At 45.3% G+C, this 13,573-nt stretch overlaps 1 protein-coding gene across 1 annotated transcript in view; it reads left to right on the top strand.

The window, feature by feature from the left end:
• LOC308361091 (mannosyl-oligosaccharide 1,2-alpha-mannosidase IA-like) overlaps window positions 1-13,573 on the top strand; it is a gene marked incomplete at its 3' end in the record, with an annotated part of 109,703 nt that overhangs the window by 76,931 nt on the left and 19,199 nt on the right. The window contains exon 5 of the mRNA XM_080833339.1: window positions 7,544-7,638. Coding sequence (XP_080689465.1) covers window positions 7,544-7,638 — 95 coding nt within the window. The remainder of the gene's footprint in view (window positions 1-7,543; window positions 7,639-13,573) is intronic.

The following is a 13,573-nucleotide window of genomic DNA, read 5'->3' as shown; positions in this document are numbered from 1 at the left end:
ATAAATACATACAACTCACAAACAATACATACATGATTACAAAACACCAGAGCTACATGAACAAGCTGCCACTTGCGTTGGCGCTAGGGATAGCCAGGAGTCTCATGACATGTAGGCTACCAGGACATGACAAACATAAAAAAACACACCTCAGCACATAGATGTATACAACTCACAAACAATACATACATGATTACAAAACACCAGAGCTACATGAAAAAGCTGCCACTTGCGTTGGCGCTAAGGATAGCCAGGAGTATCAGGACATGTCAAACACTAAGCAGGCAAAGGCGTGGGGCGTGGGATGTGACCGAAGGTGTCAGCTTGGGGTGGATCGTAAACAGCTGCAGAGAATTCCCTGGGCAAGTTGGAAGCCCGGCAGGTGTAGAATGCTGCCTGTCAGTGGTGGACTCATCAAGCCAGGTTTCAGTAAAACACAGGGCAGCAGATACTGAAAAATCCTTATTAATCCTGTTAAAGAGCAGCAGTTCATCCATTTTGTTGGGCAGAGAGCGGACATTCGCCAGATGTAATGATGGAAGAGGTGTACGGAACCCCCGCTCTCGCAGTTTAACCAGCGCTCCAGCGCGCCTCCCTCGCCTGCGTCTCGTCCAAACTCCACAGAGTGCTGCTGCTCCTCCGACCAGAATCTCTTTAAAGGATTCTGGATATGTGGTGTGGAAGACAGGTGAAAAGTTTGTGGACTGGACTATCGTATATTCAGTAGGTCTTCCCTGGTGAAAGTGATAGAAGATGGAGTAATGAAAACCGCATTTGTTGTCATCTCCATGGCAACAACCAAAACAGGCACCACTGCAGCCACTGACAGTGCTCCTTCGACCAAAGAATCTTAAAAAAAAAGTGTGTCAACACCGGTAAAAATGTTTGTATAGTGGACTAACGAGCATGCAGTAGTTCTTCCCTGGTTAAAGTGTCAGGAATGGGAGAACTGAAGACAAAATTAAGCAAAACAGAAAAAGTGCTCTCCCCGCTGCTCTTTTCCCTGTACACAAATGACTGCACCTCAGGAGACCCGTCTGTTCAGCTCCTGAAATTTGCAGACGACACTACAATCATCTGCCTCATCCGAGATGGAGATGAGTCTGCATACCGCAGGGAAGTTCGCAGAACAGCTCGCCCTGTGGCGCAGTCGCTGCAACCTGGAGTTGAACTCGCTCAAAACTGTTGAAATGATAGTGGACTTCAGGAGGAACCCCCCATCACTGCCCCCCCTCACCATACTGAACTGCACTGTGTCTGCCGTGGAATCCTTCAGGTTTCTGGGTTCCACAATCTCCCAGAACCTGAAGTGGGAGCCAAACATTAGATCAGTCACCAAAAAGGCCCAGCAGCGGATGTTCTTCCTGCGCCAGCTCAGGAAGTACAACCTGCCTCAGGAGCTGCTGATCCAGTTTTACACTGCAGTCATTGAGTCTGTTCTCTGCTCATCTATCACTGTCTGGTTTGGATCGGCCACTAAACTGGACAGGAACAGACTACAACGGACAGTCAGATCAGCAGAAATCATCATCGGTGCCGACCTGCCCACCATCCAGGACCTGTACACCACCAGAGCCAGGAAACGGGCAGGGAAAATTATTGCAGACCCCTCACACCCTGGACATAATCTGTTTCAGCTCCTCCCCTCTGGCAGGCGCTACAGATCCCTGCACACCAAAACCACCAGACACAGGAACAGTTTTTTTCCCCTTGTCGTCACCTTAATGAACACTTGAAAATGTATTATATTTATTATTATATTTATATTACATTATATTTATTTATTGGATCCTAAACTGTTGTGATACATTGCACATTTTCAGTTAAAGTACATTGAGAGCAACTAAACACCACAACAAATTCCTTGTATATGAAAATGTACTTGGCCAATAAACATGATTCTGATTCTGATTCTGATTCTGAAAAAGTACAAGAGAGCTAAACACTGAGGCTGCCATCCGCTGCGCCGTCTCTATGACGTAATCAGGAGGAAGACTGTGGTTTAGTACGTTCACAGACTCCCGGTTAGGTTGAAAATAGTTTGGATCGGAGCGTTCTTATGCGGTATCGGAGAGTCAAAGAGATTGACGGCGCATAAGAAACTAGATTTCATCGCTCGCTTTTCTTCTTTCCTTTTTTTGTCTTTCACCCTCTCGATTTATTCTTTTCCTTACTATTTTTTTTCTTTGTTGCTTACTCTGTTTCTCTTTCCTAAAAATTACAAAAAAAATGTATGAAGATCAAATAATTTTTTTATTGACTGATTGGAATCGATTCATTTTATATTGAACGCTCTTTTCCCTCAATCCCGATGTAGTTTGTGTATGGCCTATTGGGGTTTAAAAGTAAAAAAAAAAAATCAGTTTTTCTTTCCTTTCTCTGATTTTCTTGCAGTGTGCAGTTACCCTTTTTTATCTGCCTGAAGCACCTTTTTGTGCCACCATTTCCAAGTGTCATGTTGAGAAGCTACAGCTGAACAGTCCACTTGACTGACATCGTTCAAACTTTCAGAATCTCTTAACCACTCCAGCCAAAGTGCGTTTTATTCACCGCTGTGTTCCACTACTCCTCTTCAGAGGCCCAATTCATGTGAGCGCAGTGAAAAAAGGGAGATGGTTCTTTCAGCAGAAAGCCTGGAGGAAGGCCTACTCTGATGACTGAGTACAAGAGATTTTTCAGACATTGAATGGCAGGGTTTATGGTGTGTGTGCATGCTTGCATGTGGGTGTGCACATGTGGGTGTGCGCACATGTGTGTGGGTCTGTGAATGAGGCATTGCATCAAACACCATGACCACTTGCCATGTGGGTTTAGATGAATAACCTCTAAAAAAAATAGATGGAGCCATGGCATTTCTGGGATGAATTGTCATTAAGGTTTTATCTCTTTAACCAGCTCCGTACGCGCTACTCCTGTGTCCTCTCTGGGCTACTGTAGTGTCCCAGTGATGCTTGGGGGGAGTGGATGACTGGTGACCCATGCAGGCATCTCTTTTCCCGCAGCTCCACACACACACACACACACACACACACACACACTCTGCTGGTCCACCCACTCTACTGCTATTGTGCTGAAAGTAACTGACAGCTCCAGCTCAGCTTATCTCTGTTATTTCCTCATCTAACGCTGGTGGTCGGCTCACACAGATGCCTGGTTCAACAGTCAGAGTGCTGACTAAAGTGCACCCCCAGTGCTGCTTTGTATGCATCGGCGTTTTAGTGAGATAGATAGATAGATAGATCGATAGATAGATAGATTACTTTATTGAAAGGCAAAATTGCCGTGTTGCAGCAACAATTCACATAAATCACATGATTCACACAAAAACATACACAGAGGTAGGTAAATAGCACAGTATTACCACATTTATATACAAACTACTCTAATACGAAGTTAAATTAATAGAACATTTTTTTTTATAGATATAGCTCTTGCTGCTCTAACAAGAATGTGCATCATGTATTGCCATTCGGAGGATAAGCCTCTTCTTGCGGCACAGAGGAGAGTCATATATATATATATACATTGCTATTGCAGTGGACATTAAATAATTTCCTGTAGCAGCCCTTATTACAGCGGAGGTGAAAGTGAAGTGAAAACACTGTTGTCTGACCACTAGGTTGTGTCAAGGATGTGAAGTGTCCTTTATGTGGAGCGGTTTGTGCAACATCCTTCTCTCAACAAGCACAGAACCAGCCCTCCTTATCAGCTTGTTCAGTTATTTAGTGGCACTGGCTCTGAGGCTGCTGCCCCAACCGATGGCTGACTGCTTACAGACTAGCAAAAAATATGGTACATCTTGCTGCACGCATTGAAGGACCTAAGCTTCCTCAAGAACTGGAGTCTGCTCTATCCCTTCCTTTAGACAGTCCCAGTGGAACATTTCCAGTCCGGTCTGTCGTCAAGGTGAACACCCAGATATCTGTAGCTCCACCACATCCATCACTTCTGCCAGGATGGGAAATGGTGTTCAACTTAGTCCTGGTCCTCTTAAAATCCACAAACATCTCTTTTGTCTTGGACACATTTAGGAGGAGGTGGTTGTTCCCACACCATGCCACCAGGCCATCCACTAGTTCCCTGCGGTCCTGTCCACCACTGACACGCCCCACAACTGCAGAGTCAGCTGAAAATGTCTGCAGATGACAGGACTCTGAGTCGTATTAGAAGTATACAGGGTGAAAAGGAAAGCTGAGAGTACAGTACCCTGTGGTGCTCCTGTGCTGCTAACCACCTGCTCAGTCACACATTCCCTCATTCCAACAAACTGTGGTTAGTCTGCTAGGTAGTTCAGTAATCCAGGAGGTTGTGGAGGTGTTGACCCAAATCTTTTGGAGCTTCCCCTGCCTCGGTAAAGACTGGACTGTGTTAAAAGCACTTGAGAAAGCAAAGAATATGATCCTGACGGTGCTGCCAGTGTTGTCAAGAGTGGGCTAGCTGAAGCAGGTATATGATTGGGCGCTAGGCTAACTGCTGTGGGTCCAGCTGCTCCAGTTATTGCAGTATTCTATCATTTGCACACACATGCACAGTTTAAAAAGCTCTCGCTCTGTCTCACGCTTTAATTATTAATGAAACGTCGTTTCTAGTTTTCCTTTGGGTGCATGTCTTTTTCTTTGTGTTTGTTTGTGTGTGTAGGCGTGCGTGCGTGTGTGTGTGTGCATGTGTTTTTTGTGCACATTGTAATCATTGTTGATACTCAACGTTACAAACCTCTCCCCATCCATCTTGGCTGCGGGCTGAGTAAGGGGGGGGACTGATGGGATTCTGTGTGTATGTGTATGTGTGTGTGTGTGTGTGTGTGTGTGTGTGTGTGTGTGTGTATGGAACCCTGTTGACAGTTGATTTGATGGCTGTGGATGGGCGGGCAAGTTTATTTATTCAGAAGCACCCCGGCTTTTATTAAAGGCATTAATCAGAGAGACCGGATGAGATGTAGCCAAACAGGGACACACGCTCAATCACCAGCACCCCATGTGGCCAGAGCAGTGTGTCTGTGTGTGAGACAGAGAGTGAAATGTAGGACTGAATATGACACTGTGTGTGTGTGTGTGTGTGTGTGTGTGTGTGTGTGTGTGAGACACAGAGAGTGAAATGTAGGACTGAATATGACACTGTGTGTGTGTGTGTGTGTGTGTGTGTGTGTGTGTGTGTGTGTGTGTGTGTGTGTGTGTGTGTGTGTGTGTGTGTGTGTGTGTGAAATGAGCAAGAGCGGTGTTGGTGTTTTGTTGCAGCTAGTACTGAACTGGCATTGGCTCATCTTCGTTCGAGGGACAGGACTTAGCGATAGGTGAATTATACCACTAAAGGCCTGTTTGACCTACATGGCCATGAACAGAGAACATGTCGTAATAGCAGAATTGTAAATCAGGTCACAGTGACAATCTACTAGAAAACACCTTTGCATTACATAAGGAATGTCACCTAAAAAACATTACAGTACATTAACAGATCAAAGTATACCATTCCCTGCTCTTGATCATCAAAAAACATAGTTGTGATCAAACTTACGGATGCATTTGGAAATTATGTCAGATTCTCGTTCAGCTCTTCCTGAAATCAGGCACTACATAAGCTACATAACATAAACCCCCTTCCAAGATGGGGGCAGATGAGCGTTGGCATAATTCACCAAATAATTGTGATTCTTGATTCTTGCATGGGTGGCACAGGAAAACATAACAATGGTGGCATGGCAGTGTAAAAACTACCCATGTAGGTTTCTTTTCCAGCAGGGAAACAAGGAGGAATCAGTTTACACAGATTCTAGAGCTGTTAATGTTAACAGCTCTAGAATCTGTGTAAACTGATTCCTCCTTGTTTCCCTGCTGGAAAAGAAACATACACGGGTAGTTTTTACACTGCCATGCCACCATTGTTATGTTTTCCTGTGCCACCCATGCTTTGTAGTGACATATACTGGAGCCCATGCCAACCCACAGCCTGAATTGACCCAGCAGATCAAACCTTATGGAGCATAGCCAGTTCTCAGTCCTAGAGTTCCTGGACCCATAGAGGTCATGTGGAAAGACACATTAGGATTGTATAACAGACTGCTGGTCCCTTTGTAGGCAGCTACCTAATCTCTCATACCCCTTTTCCACCAACAGGGAACGGTTTCATTCCAGTTTGCACACCACATTTTCACCAAAAATAAATTGGTTTTAAACCTGAAAAGTTTGTTCGCACCAGTAATCAAAAGATAGTTGGTTTTTCCAGTGCGAACCATGACAACATGCCAACACAGTTCACTTGCAGGTAATCAATGTAATCCGGGATCTTGCTACTACTGTTGGCTTCAGTTGAAAGAATTCAGAACGGAACCAGTTCAAGAACGCTTCCCTGTAGGTCATAGAAGGGGCAATCGGAGTTCATGCATTGGCAAGATAGGGGTAAATGAGTCCTGATTCCTAGGAACTTCTACATATTTGCAATGACTAGCATGTATCCATTAAGCTGTACTTTGCACTATGACCACAGGGCCAGTGACTTAACATTTTTCACATGGACCCTCCTATTTGACCTCTAGATCTGACCTCTGCAGCTTGCAAATTAACCCTAACCTACCCCATTACCCCACCACCTGGCCTCCTCCTGGGGTTCCCTGCCATGCTTCTTCCTGCCATGCTTGTTCAGCTGCCACCTTCACTGCCTTTGGCAGTTGGATGCAGTAAGACAGTAAAGCGGCAAAGGAAATGTAAAGACCGCTGTACATCCATCATTTGACTGACTTTTGTGCGAACAGCTCCTCTCTGTGTGTGTGTGTGTGTGTGTGTGTGTGTGTGTGTGTGTGTGTGTGTGTGTGTGTGTGTGTGTGTGTGTGGATGTATATAATGTCCCTCAGTAAATACAGCAGGTGTGTGGTGCTCCGGATTACTTTCATAATGTGCTCTGAAAGTTGCCATTTAAAAAGTCCAATCTAATAAGGCCGAGCTGCTGGAGGCGTCAGACACACTCATTACCGTGGAAGCGCAGACGGCCCACACAGAATTACACACAGTCACACACACTCACTCAAACTCACTCACTCACTCACACACACACACACACTTTAGTCTCTCAAGAGGACTCACTATCATTTCACACAAATGAATCTGCCTTGAAAAGAGCCAAAAGTGGTGTGTGTCCACATGACCTCTATGGGTGTGTGTGTGTGTGTATTAAAACATATTAACAGAGAGGTCACAAAAGCCCAGTTAGATGTTGAAGAAAGTTAGAATTGCAATGAACTTGAACTGAATTGAATGAATTAATTGTACTGAGTGTGTGTGTCTGTTTTTCCCTACTCACACTCCGTATACCCCTGCATGTTTAGCTCAAATTGATATTTGAAAGTACAGGAAGAAGTGCTACACAGAGGTGATAAAGTGGACCATTTTAATTAAGGGACACTGAGGGGGTGTTATAAATCGAATTGTTTTAATCACTCCTCCTGGATCGATTTTAATTAAGCCAAACTAATATTCCCTGCTATCCCTGGTTCTGTTTAGAGTATCTCTATCTGAATCTAGGAGGGTGCTGATTTTCCTCCCTCTTTTTTCAGGTGTTCAGGAAGAAAGCTGTTGAGTTAGGGGAGAAGCTGTTACCTGCATTCAAGACTCCCACAGGCATCCCCTGGGCCCTGCTCAATATGAAGAGGTCAGTCTTTAACACACAGACACACATACACACACACACACACACACACACACACACACACTGGGCCCTGCTAAACATGAAGAGGTTAGTCTCACACACAAACACACACACACACACACACACACACACACTGGGCCCTGCTCAACATGAAGAGGTCAGTCACACAAACACACAAACACACTGGGCCCTGCTCAAAATGAAGAGGTCAGTCACACACACACACTCACTCACTCACTCACTCACTCACTCACTCACTCACTCACTCACTCACTCACTCACTCACTCACTCACTCATACGCTTAATGACTACAGTTCTTCCTCCACCAAGGAAAATAGCCACGTCTCCCCCACTGATTGAGGCCTCTGTTCTTTATTCATCCAGTACCGGTTGGAAGGTAGAAATGTCTCAAGGCTCTTCTGCTTGTGTAGAGTTCTGAAGTGTGTGGTGGTTGGTGTGTGATGTGGTGTGCGTGTGCGAGTGTGTGTGTGTGTGTGTGTGTGTGTGCATGTGTGTGCGTGTGTCTGTGTCTGTGTCTGTGCGCGCGCATATGCATGTGCGTGTGTGTGTACGTAAGTGTGTGTAGTCTCCAATCCACTTGTTAAAAGCAGCGTTTTTGCTTTGATTCCGAACAGTTTGTTTCTTTTTGACATTTTGTCTCTGCTGAACATCTCCAGTCCTCCTCTCTCTCTCAGGGGCTCTGAGCAGGGGATAGACAGGGTTAGCTGGAGTTCTCCAGGGAAACTCAGACCTGGTGAAGGACATGATTGGGCTGGGAGATTGTTGTGTCCCTCTTGTCATGAAAAAAGCCAGCTGAGCTTGACACACACACACACCCACACACACATGCACACGCACACACACAAACACACGCTTACACACACACACTTCAGGAGGTCCCAGGCCTTATTCTTCTGTCTGCTGTAATCAGTTTGCTCCGTGCTCAGAATGACTCAAGTAGTAAGCAGCAGCTCATCCATATTTCCCTGTGCCCTTCAGAGCAAGTGTGTGTGTGTGTGTGTGTGTGTGTGTGTGTGTGTGTGTGTGTGTGTGTGTGTGTGTGTGTGTGTGTGTGTGTGTGTGTGTGTGTGTGTGTGTGTAGTTTGGTGAGAGTATGTGTTCTCTCCAATCCACTTGTTAAAATCAACATCTTTAAAACAGCATTCTGTCAAGAAGGTCTGGGGATTCAGCTGCCCACCGACAAACTCAAAGTGACAGTTTGTTTCTGCTGAACACCTTGGGTCCTCCTCTTTCTTGGGGGGAAGTGTGGCTCTGAGCAGGGGACAGACAGGGTTAGCTGGAGCTCTCCAGGGAAAGTCGGACCGGGTGAAGGACATGATGGGGCTTGGAGATTGTTGTGTCCCTCTTGACACCAAATAAGCCAGCAGAGCTTTACACAGGGGAAACACACACACACACACACACACACACACACACGCAGTCACATAAACATACATACACACACACACACACACACACACACACATAAACATACACACACACACACACACGCACACACACACACACACACTCGCGAACACACTTCAAAAGGTCCCAGGCCGTATTCTCCTGTCTGCTGTAATCAGTTCGCTCCGTGCTCAGAATGACTCAAGTAGAAAGCAGCAGCTCATCCATATTTTCTGTGCCCTTGAGAGCATGTGTGTGTGTGTGTGTCTGTGTCTATGTCTGTGTGGTCTTTTCATTCTGGACAGACAGAACAAGTGTTCAGATTGAATCAGGATAACACTCCTGTGTTTCTGCAGGCACAAACCGTCAAGCCATTTTAGTGTGCTTGTGTGTTGGGGTAATAGGCAGATGTTGAAAAGTAACTGAATCTCAAGCCTGGCTTGTTCCTACCGTTGTTTGTTAAATGAGAGCAGTAGCACGTTAATTTAGGCCTTCACAACATTTAGATCAGACAGGAGAACAGTGGTGGCCAACAGTATTTCATAAAGCCATACAGGGACCTTGAGATGCAGGTATGCTTTGACATATCTTTACACATAGTTTTTATTTTCGTCAGTGGTTCTTAAAGAACAGCCAGTGATTTCCCATGATGAGTGACATTGTTCTGCCTGATTTCTAACCCTGGTCTCCTGATTGAAGAGCCAGACAACAAAAGTATTTTTGATGAACAGCATCAGTATTTTACATGCCAGAGTGGAGCAGTTACTGCCACCATTCGCTCGCCAACAGAAACACGCCATTGCCCCTTGGTGGGTGCTAAATTGCTCCATGCCCAGAACCCTCTGATGAGTGAACAGACAGGGACTGCTGGCTACTAGCAGCAAAGCTATCTATCTTAGCTGGCATAAAGAGCAGCTTGTGAAATGGAGAATAATGGGACTTCAGAGCAGGTATCGCCTCAAGCATTTGTCGTAGAGGGAAACCATAAACAAGCAATTGAACGGCTCCATGTCCCTCCAGATTCAGACGCAGTCAAATGCTGCTTTATTTTGCATAGAGGCTGCAGGTGCCCTCAGGGGAGTTTACAGTGTACACTACACACACACACACACATGTTAATACACACACAAACACGTTTATACACACACATACACCTTTGTGGACCAGTACAACTGTTTCTACAAAAGCATACAGTAGGCCTAAGGCTAACAAAGGACTGGGATGCTTGGTGCGATAAGGTGTGTGTGCGTGTGGGTGTGTGTGTCTATCCATCTCCATCTGGGTATGAAACTGCTGTTATAATGTAGAGATGAGGGGTGTATTTTGGCAAATTATTACCATGTGTTGCTTCAAGGCCTTCCTGAATGGATAGTGAATGTGTGGCATTGTACCTCAGGCTTTAGTGTGTGTGTGTCTGGTTGGGGGTTGTTGAGGATGTGTGTGTGCATGTGTCCTTAGGCAGTTGTGTGGGTGGCCTTTTGTGTGTGCCTGTGTGTTGCGTGTTGTATCTAATTTAGTTAACCCACATAGCGTGATACACACACACACACACACACACACACACACACACACTGCTGCCTCATTTTCAGTTCTCTCCACTATTATCCCGATGAACTGATCAACAGTGGCCTAACCCAGTTTCTGATGGTAGAACGGCTGGTGTGTGTTTGTGTATGGGTGTTGGTCGGTGGGTGGGTGTGTGGAATAAATCAATCAATATTATTCTGACTATAATGGCAGATGCCAGCTTTGTACCGGTCATACTGACCAAAAGCTTAATGACGTCTTTTGAAGACACAGGAATGGATTTGTTTCTATGTTCCACTCCAGACAGAAGCAACGTTAAAAGTTTTCTTTAGCAGCCCAGAAAAGATTTGTGAGGAATCTCCATGTCAGACAGCCAGCAGTAAGAAGTCACCAAGGGATGTGTGCCATCTCTTTTTTTAATGATATTCTCTATCTCTCTCCTTCATTATCCCCTCCGTCTCAGAGTCGGCCCCACCAGTGCCCAGAGGAGAGCTGGGGCTGAGAGAGGGGGAGGAGGAAAGGGGGCGGGGGGGCATAACCTTGACCCAGACTGGGCTAAAAAATAGGCCTGTGGAACGGCAATCCTTTTGGGGGTTGTTGGGGTATAGAGCATCACACACACAAACACACACAAACACACACACACTAACACACACTTACACACCCTTCCACACACTTACACACCCTTCCACACACTTTCATTTTCCTTTTCCTTTGCCATACCTCTCTTTATGAGCCTCTCTCTCTTCCTCACTGACTCACAGTACACAGCTTAAATCTGTGATCAAGAAAAGCCTACACATCCTAGCACATCAATTTATTGACGTCAGCAACCATAACCATAACCCTTAGATTGGCTAATCGAATTACATATAAAAATAATAGAGCATCTCTCTCTCTCTCTCACACACACACACACACACACACACACAGACACACACACACACACACACACACACACACAGAGACATGCTCCTTGTTTTCTACATTCACCAGTCACAGAGAAATCTGATCCCTATTCAGTTTTCAGGGATTTCTTACCCCAGGCATTACAGTTAAAATTAACTGAGCGATACAAATACAAATACACACACACACGCACAGTCATTAACTTTAATTTATCCAGACACACACAATAATTTATCCAGACACAAACAATGATCAAAGACGCACAGAACCGGTCTCAGTGAGCCACACACACACACACACACAGACTGAATCAGTGAATCACACACAGAGACAGGGAGACTCCAGACCAACGTCTCTGTGGCGCCTCATCGATCTGTCGAACTGTTCTTCTCCATCAACAACCCAATAATACCCAGCTCTGCCCCTGCCCAGAGTTATCGTGCCGCCTTCAAATTCACCATCCCCCTGTTAGTTCTGATCTACAAAGTATTTATGTTTGGCCTGTAAAGCAGAAATCACACTCATAGGATAATGAATCTGTGCACCGCCAAAAAACTGAGGAATTGAGCGATCAATTTAATTAGATTTTCCAACATGAGAAAGTTTGGGCTTTGTTGGAGGGAGTGGGGGGGGGGGGGGCTGAGATTAATTAAGGAGCTCTCTAATTAGGGAGAGCAGTGACAAAATGTTTCTCTGAAATCAAAGAAAAACTATGTGCTTTTTTCTCTCTCGCGCACATTTCTCTTCCAATACTCTGTAGCTTTTGTTGAGCCTGGTGTGTTGTATCTTTTATCTACCAATTGAAAGAACACCCCTCTCCCTCTCCCCTCTCCCCTCTCCCCTCTCACTCTCTACCTCTCCATCTCATGCTACCTCCCTCCCTCCCTCCCTCTGATCTCTCCTAATGTTTTGAAGCAGACGTAATGCCTTTGGGAGTGTTTGTGTGGAAGCTGCAGGGTTTGAGTGATTACTGAATAAAACAGTGAGCAAATGTGTGTATGGGTCCGTGTGTGTGTGTGTGTGTGTGTGTGTGCGTGTGTGTGTGTGTGTGTCTTCTAACCTCTAAATTACCTCATCCATCCTCTTCCTCACTGTCTCCTCGTCCTCTCTGAAAAGATGCAAGATGTTTGACCGCTGAGAAAAACAAATTCCCCATGAAGACATCGCACCACCAAACTCGAACTTGGTAAAGCCACAAAATCAAAGGTTTCAAAACTGTGTTTGTGTGGTGTGTGTGGCCACGCATCCTCTAGCATGTCCTGAGGTGGTGCTCGATTAGGTTTATAGACTAAAAGGTCCCTGGAACAAATGCTCAGGTTAGGCAGTGTGCTTCCGCTGTGACCTTGCCAGGCTGAAGTCGGGTCAGTACTCTTCACTGACTCTATCGCCATCAGGAAGCTCATCTCAACGTAGCTTATCTCAAAGCTTCTTCAGACTCTGCCACCCTCTCTGCCAGCTCATGTTGTGGAAAGCTGAGTGTTTACGACATGTTTACAATGTTAATATTTCTTCCTCTTCCCCTTTTCTCTTCCTCTCATCTCCATACATACCTCAAGCTGCTAGACTAGAGGAGGTGACTAGTGTACCGTAAGATTACTACCCATCTCTTTCTCTCATGTCTTTCTCTGTATCTTTCTTACTCTGTCTCAAGAGGGGACATGACATGCACACACACATACACACAAACCTACACATACACACACACACATATACAGTGGGGAAAATAAGTATTTGAACCCCTGCCGCTTTCGCAAGTTTGTCCACTTGCAAAGAAATGTGTGATCTATAATTGTAATGGTAGGTGTATTTTAACAGTGAGAAACACAATATCAACAAAAAAATCCAGAAAACACACACAGACACACACATACAAATACACACACAGACACACATATACACACACACATTCCTCCTTGCTGTGTTATCTTGCTACTGCACCCCTGCCTCTCGTGTCTATGATGAGCATAAAGCAGATAAAGTGTCTGTCCTGCTGAGAAAGCCTCCCATCAGTTTGACTTGACTTAACCTGCCCCAATTCAATTACACACACCACAGGCCCTAAAACCACACACAGGGAGGGAGGGAGGGAGGGAT

The sequence above is a fragment of the Sprattus sprattus genome (assembly GCF_963457725.1).
Source record: "Sprattus sprattus genome assembly, chromosome: 2".
In the NCBI taxonomy this organism is placed as follows: Eukaryota; Metazoa; Chordata; class Actinopteri; order Clupeiformes; family Clupeidae; genus Sprattus; species Sprattus sprattus.
Note: the sequence above shows the minus strand (reverse complement) of the source record. Positions and strands in the feature narration are given on the sequence as shown.